Source organism: Eucalyptus grandis, chromosome 11 (assembly GCF_016545825.1).
Source record: "Eucalyptus grandis isolate ANBG69807.140 chromosome 11, ASM1654582v1, whole genome shotgun sequence".
In the NCBI taxonomy this organism is placed as follows: domain Eukaryota; kingdom Viridiplantae; phylum Streptophyta; class Magnoliopsida; order Myrtales; family Myrtaceae; genus Eucalyptus; species Eucalyptus grandis.
In genome coordinates this window covers 26865733-26872900 of record NC_052622.1, presented here as the reverse complement: position 1 = coordinate 26872900, position 7168 = coordinate 26865733, and the positions used below count along the sequence as shown (strand labels likewise).

The 7168-nt window shown below is 45.1% G+C and overlaps 1 protein-coding gene across 1 annotated transcript; it reads left to right on the top strand.

The window, feature by feature from the left end:
• Positions 1 to 498: 498 nt before the first annotated feature.
• On the top strand, positions 499 to 2917 carry LOC104427749 (IAA-amino acid hydrolase ILR1-like). The gene is made up of 5 exons (XM_010040792.2): positions 499 to 852; positions 1267 to 1392; positions 1497 to 1811; positions 2227 to 2355; positions 2443 to 2917. The coding sequence occupies exons 1-5, from the start codon at positions 499 to 501 to the stop codon at positions 2842 to 2844; spliced, it is 1326 nt and encodes a 441-aa protein (XP_010039094.2). The 3' UTR covers positions 2845 to 2917.
• The last annotated feature ends 4251 nt before the right edge of the window (positions 2918 to 7168 follow it).

Genomic DNA, 7168 nt, shown 5'->3' with positions numbered 1-7168 from the left:
AATTGTTTCAACCGCTCACTCCAACACATGCCCATGCAGTTTCATCGTCACATGTGAAGTGGGGTCCACTCTGGTCGAGTTGAATGTGCGACACATGTATGGTGGAGGCTCCACCTCACCTTGGCTTATAATACTGAGATTCGTGTGAGACTAGTTTAAGAGATAGCCGGCAACAGCAAAACCTTCTAGAAACATAACAAGAGACGGCTGGTAATAGCAAAACCTTCTAGAAACATGAAGACTTTGCGAGGAGCAATGCGCAGGTCTCTTTCCCGACCGCTTCGAAAGTGCAATTCCTCTGGTTATAGAACGACATCCCTTTCAATTTCTTACGTACTAATCTCCTCCAAAAAGAGACAAAGCAAACCGACTCACTCCCAAGCATCTTTGCCAAACCAAAACGTTGGCCTCAACCTCGCCCTCTATTTCATCGCCCACCCGGTTTTCACTTTTTTAAACTTCGAATCTTGTTGAGTTTCGGAGCCATTCTTCTTGCAAATGGGGCTCGCTCACTTGCTGCTGTTATCGCTCACCCTCTTCCACGTCCGTGGGTCGTGTGCTGCGGCGCTCAAATCCGAGCCCGAGCTCAAGTCTTTGACCCAAGACTTGCTGGAATCAGCCAAGGACCCGGAGTTCTTCCGGTGGATGCGGGACATCAGAAGGAGGATCCACGAGCACCCGGAGCTCGGGTTCGAAGAACACCGGACGAGCCAACTCATTAGGGACGAGCTCGACTCGCTCGGGATCAAGTACAAGTGGCCCGTCGCCAAGACTGGCGTCGTCGCTTTCATGGGGTCCGGAAAGAAGCCCGTGTTCGCTCTCAGAGCCGACATGGATGCTCTACCATTGCAGGTGATCAATCTTTAATAACATAGAACATTGAGATTTTGGGATTTCACGTCACATTGTTCAGAAGCCCAAGAAGTTTCTGTCAGTGTAATGGGTTTTGGGTTATGTAGAGAACGGAGGTGAAGTGCTTGTTCTTTGATAGGAGTGAATGCCTGTCAACTGTAAGTGCTTGGGTAAAAGTAATTAAGCAGTGATGTTTGATAGCAGAAACGGGGCCATCGGTTATACGCGGGGCTAATGTGATTGATTTACCTGTAAAAATCACGGGTAAGCCTAGAGTAGAGACGGGTATTTGCCAACATTTAGTATTTTGAAGGAGGGTGTTTTGAAATTTCATGTCAATCATGAGTGAATGCAGAGTTGTTCTTGTTTCGATTCCTTGTTGTCTTTATAATATGCATTGATGATCACATGAAGGAACTAGTGGAGTGGGAACACAAGAGCAAGATTGATGGGAAAATGCATGCCTGCGGTCACGATGGCCATGTAGCTATGCTCCTCGGAGCAGCTAAATTGCTCAAAGAGAGGGAAAATCAGATCAAGGTACTTCTCATCTAACCCCTATCTCAAACTTAGACGCTAAAGCGGCTGGCATTTTTCACCTTCAAGACAATTTATGCATTTTAATTGTGTCGTAAATTCTTAAGGGAACCATAAAGCTTGTATTCCAGACTGGAGAAGAAGGTTACTCCGGTGCTTATTACATGTTGCAAGATGGAGTTCTCAATGACCTCGATGGAATCCTCAGCATTCATGTTCTGCCTCATGTTCCGACGGGGTTCCTAGCTTCCAGGCCTGGCCCGATTCTTGCAGGTGCTGGGGTGTTCTCAGCTACTATTCATGGGAAAGGGGGGCATGCAGCACTTCCGCATCACAATATAGACCCCATTGTTGCAGCTTCATCTGCAATCCTCAGTCTTCAGCAAATTGTATCAAGAGAGACCGATCCTCTTGAGGGAAAGGTAGTTTCCTTCTTGTCTATTTTATTCATTATCTTAACCATCTAGAGGTTGGATGGGAACATGATTATGCATGTGCACATGATTGCAATCATACAAGAGTATGACATCTGCAGCAATTTTATATCCCTGCCAAACTTGTCATCCGAAGATACTTTTTGTTGTTTGTTAACCATGCAATGTACTCTCAGAATAGGGAAACAGAAGGCCTAAATCTCGTTTGAAGTTATCATTGTAGAATGCCAAACTCCTCTCCAAGAAATTTCTTATTCCTTAGTGCCCAAATGCGACAGATCGTTGTGTATGAACTTCCTTGGTGAAATGTGTATCTGACCAATGGATTTTCCAGTGTCTTTTCTAGTTGCATGTTATGGTCTAGCTTTAGCATCACTCAAAATACCGTACTTTAAATGGACAGGTGGTGACGGTTGGGTACATCGAAGGAGGCCATACGGCTAATGTGATTCCTGAGTCTGTGAAATTTGCAGGAACCTTTAGAAGTTTGAGTTCCAGTGGTCTCTTATCCCTTCAGAAGAGGATAAAAGAGGTAAATCAACGAATTCATCAGCCAGTCTTTTACTTTCGAGGTGGTTGCTTTTCTTATTCTTGCAAATACTTTGTGTTACAATTACAGGTCATAGAAATGCAAGCAGCTGTTCACAGATGTAAAGCTGTGGTGGACTTCGGGGAGGACGAAGTGCCTCTTTACCCTGTAATGGTTAATGACGAAGTCCTATATGAACACACAAAAAGGGTTGGAGAGATCCTGCTCGGTGAAGGCAAAGTACAGCTTATGCCTGTGACAATGGCATCTGAGGACTTCAGCTACTTCGCTGACAAGACCGCTTCTTTGATTTTCTTGGTGGGAATACAGAACGAGACCCTAAAATCACATCACATGCTGCACTCACCGTACTTCTTTGTCGACGAGGAGGCTTTACCCATTGGAGCGGCTCTTCATTCAGCTGTTGCGATATCGTATTTGGATGAGCACGTGGAAGCCAAAAGTGCGTGTCCTAACTATGGTTACCCTTAAGTCTCAACCTGTGTAATATAGTTTTAAAGGGTAACCCTTAACATCTCTGGCCAGTGTATTTGACCAGAGATTCCCCGAGTCGCTGGCCAGTCTGCAGGTTTGTTGCCTTTACAAAAGGCGTGGGATCTTGATCTCCCAATCGCCATGAATAAACAGATATGTGTAGATTAAGAAGCAGTATGGAGTATTGCATTCGCAAAAAAACTGCTTTGACTTGCTTTCACAATCGTATATGCAATGGTCTTCGAATCCAGTTCAATAGTAATCCCGGACAAAGCCAGCTCTTGTGCAAATCATGCCAATGACTGACCTTGAACAGAAGATGAATCCTCTTTTCCAATATCCTCCTTCGTCAAGTAAGAATCTTCTTGCTGCAGCCAAGCCCGTCTAGATTTCAGAGCAAACTCAAGGCACATTCAAGCTTTAACTTCTATGAGAAATTTCGATGAGAGTCTACATTATATATATGATTTTTTAAACCTAACTCTTTCTAAATTTAAAAGATACTTCTTATTTTTGGGTTTGTTAGTCAATCTTATTTTACATGATTATTCCCAAAGATGGTTTCATTCCAAACTCTTTTCGATAAATGTCTAATGAACTTATGGCTCAAAGCTCTTGCCAAAATTTGCAGTTTGGATGGAGCTCGGAGATCGGATGGGTCGGTGACCTGTTTGGAGGTGCCCGTGGTGCATGGAGGCTCATTTATGGCATGATGATGATGATTATAAAAGCCAAATTTAGGAAAAATTAATTGAGATATACTTGTTTAGTTCATCGGACAGGCTCCGAATGTGCTCTTCACCCGTGTTTAAGTTGCCACCTATTTTGTCTAGTTAGTATTTTTCAGCGCAATTGGGAGTGGTTAGAGCCGGACTTATTAGTTTTGTTTGGGTGCGAGTGGATCTGTGTGATTTTGAGTTGATTTGGGACGGTTTCGTGGCTGAGTTGGGGCTCAGGCCACGTTTCGCAGCCTTGACACGGCTCGTGATACATGGTGGTGGTGATCAGGAGCGAGGCCAATCGAGGCATGGAGTGATCGAGTCTTAAGGTGGTCCTAATCTGTGCATCCGTTGAGGATGTTCCCTTAGGCAACGCGAAAAAGGGAAGAAATGAAACAAGCAAGGAAAGAAGTGACGCTGTTGTTTAAGGAGGAGGGAGAGGGACGGGTTCAAATTAATTAAGTAGCCCTCAATTCATTATTTTCTATTAAGTACACGATGCCATAAATCTTTTGAAGCCATATCATAGAATAGCTTTTATAATATCTTTCAAGCAAAATTACATGGTAATCTTTTTAAGTCAGTTATGATAAGGAATGTTCTTTTCCCTCTTTCTTTTCTAATTTCTCTTTTCTCTCTGTTAGCAAGAATTCTTGCTCTAATTTGTACAATTCAATTTTCTATTTTGTTGCAGGGATTTACACTAAAAAAATCAAACACTGAGATATGGGTTGCCACAAATTAATTTAAAGTTTATCACTAACAAGAAAGCATGCAGGATCACCCATGAGAAGAGGCTGAAGGGCCTTATGAAGAAGGCCCAAGAGTGATCCACCTAGTGCGGCGTAGACATGTGCATGATCATCTACTGCCTGCGGGGTCCGCCGTCGCCACTGAACCCAAGGTCTGGCCCACGAGTCCCGAGAGACTTCACAGCTAAAAGGGTTGCGTGAGGGCGGTGAGGGCGTGGCTCACGGCTGAAGGCGGGGTGATGATGACGGCAGCACACAGTTTGGCACGGTGACGAACGGTGGACAATGGCGCAACAAGGTGAGATCCAAGAGGAAAGAGGGAGAAATGGGTTTGGGGGGTTGAACCGAATGAGAGAAGGTGAGAGAATGGAGGCGCTCGGTTGAGAGAATGAGTGAGGGAGGGGGAGGGAGAGAGAGAGAGACGCCGGTGGTGAGAGAGATTGGGGGAAAGAGAGAGAGAATGAGAGATAATGAAAGAGATGAGAGAATCAGAGAGGGGAATGAGCAATCATAAAGTGCAATTTCCCTAATTTCCTCACAACCAAGCCTTTACTTGGCTAAAAATGCTCGTGAAGATTAGATATCCAAACTCATTAATGTTTGGATTTGGCACATGCTTGAAATAGGGGGTAGGTGAGGTAAAATGGGCTCGGGTGATGTCATCTTCTCTCTCCCCTCTTGCTTGGGCACCACTCCGGCTGCATTTGGCAACCACGTTACAAAGCTCTCTGGACTCTAAAGGTCTTTGGGCAAATGTAAGTGTGTTTTGGGGAGTTTGGCAAAAAAATTTCAAAGCTCCTTTGCAAAATGTCAGCCTTGTGAAGGCTGAAAGCCCAAGGCAGGTTGGGGGCTGCCTTGGGCTTTCAGCATTCTCGGAATGCTGAGCCAAGGGTAATTTCTTCCCAAATTACCCTCTTTGATTTTTCATTTTTCTGATTTTGCCTTCACTACTATTCATTGTCTTCTTCTTCTTTCTTCTTCTTCTTCTTACGCGGCGTCGCTGCGAAGGGTAGGTAGTTGCCGACAACCGTCGCCTAGACGACCGTCATCGGGGGGTGGTGCGACTGACACCGAGGGGGGGGGGAGCGCAACCCGCCGCGCCATTTGGCAAGGTTACGGGAGGACCTTGCCACCCCTGATCTAGGTCGCACAACCTCACCGCGACCCAGATCCTCCCGTGACCTCGCCACCCTAGATTTGGGGGTGGCGAGGTCACGCGACTCTGCCGCGACCCAGATCCAGGGCGGCGAGGTCCTCCCGCGACCTCGACACCTCGAATCTAGGTCGCTGGAGGTCGAGGCGGTGTCGTGCGACCTCGCCGCCCCAGATCCGAGGTCACGGGAGGTTGAAGCGGTGTCACACGATGCACGCAACCTCGTCGCCCCAGATTCGAGGTCGTCGGAGGTTGAGGCGGCATCGCGTGACGCGTGCGACCTCGCCGCCCCAGATCCAGGGTCGCCAGAGGTCGAGGCGGTGTCGCACGACGCCCGCTGGCCTCGCCGCCCCAGATCCGGGGTTGTCGGAGGTCGCTGGCGACCGCCTGCTTTTGCTGATCAAATTTTTTTATTTTTCTTTTGATAATTTTTTTTTATCACAAAAGCCCTTTGTCCAAAAACACCATTTTGCTCAAAGATACTTCATAAAGGGCTTTTAAACTACAATTTACTAAACATAGTTTGCATTTTGGAAAACACCTTTAACTCAAAGGTCTTTGCATTTCCCTAAAGACTTTCCCCAAAAGTCTTCCCAAACGCACCCTTCCTCTACTCCATGCCCATTATTTTTATCTCATTAGATGTAGGCTTCTAGAAGAGGCAAAACAGTAATTACATCCAATCATTTCACTATTCATGCATATGGGCTTATTAATGTGCAAGCTTACAAAGGTCCAAATTGCGCCTAATTGTTTTAATGGGCCCCTTTGGGTCAGCCATGGATAGTGTGAGCCCCAATGGGCCCGTTTGTGGGCTTGGGTCCATGTGACTCCTTGTTTGCAGCCTGTTTCCACCTTTCTAAAATTTCGCGATCCGTCGATGAAAAATTGAGTTTTTGTTCCAAAGTGGCATTCTTCACTTTTCTGTAGCTCGTCAATCATTGTTGTAATCTTGTTCCGTAGATTGGGGTTGGATTGAAGATGTCATAGCTCTTTGCCCCTTAAGAAATTTCGTCTTCAAAATTTGCAAAATCACTTATTTCTTCAAACAAATAAGGATATTAATGTCTCATTATGTCCTCACTTTTTCAAGTCACTCCATCAGTTCCATGACGTTGCTAAATGACTTTGACTAAAAGAATAACCTTGTTGTGCAGCACCCGTTGCCTTCTATTAACGATCTGCACTAGTTGCTCAATGTACAACACTTTATTGTCAATTTCAATCTCCACATAACTAAGCACATCCATCGGGTTTGATATTTCCTCAATATGGACATGTGAAACATATTATGAACTCGAGTAAGATTGGGTGGCAATGCTAAGTGATAGGCCAAAGTCCCTATTTATTCTAGAATCTCAAAGGGTCCAATGAACTTGGGGCTCAAATTCCCTTTCTTGCTAAAACGTGATGTTTCTCTCATTGGTGACATCTTAAAGAATATGTGGTCACCTACTTGAAACTCCAGAGGCTTCGTCGTTTATCCACATAACTTTTCTAGCAACTTTAGGCTGTCTTTAGCCTTTCCCTGATAACCTCAACTGCATTTGCAGACTGTTGAACTAGCTCATGTTTGGTAGTCGTTGTTTCTCCAACTTCATCCCAACATATAAGGTTTTATTGGCACAATCGTATAATGCTTCGAACGGTGCCATTCCAGTGCTTTACATGTAGCTATTGTTGTATGTGAACTCAAT

Bases quoted from the DNA above. Each gene is read 5' to 3' on its own strand.
- LOC104427749 (XM_010040792.2), top strand. From the start codon at position 499: ATGGGGCTCGCTCACTTGCTGCTGTTATCGCTCACCCTCTTCCACGTC. The intron at 853-1,266 runs GTGATCAATCTT...GATCACATGAAG, and splicing joins TGGATGCTCTACCATTGCAG to GAACTAGTGGAGTGGGAACA. The intron at 2,356-2,442 runs GTAAATCAACGA...TTACAATTACAG, and splicing joins TTCAGAAGAGGATAAAAGAG to GTCATAGAAATGCAAGCAGC.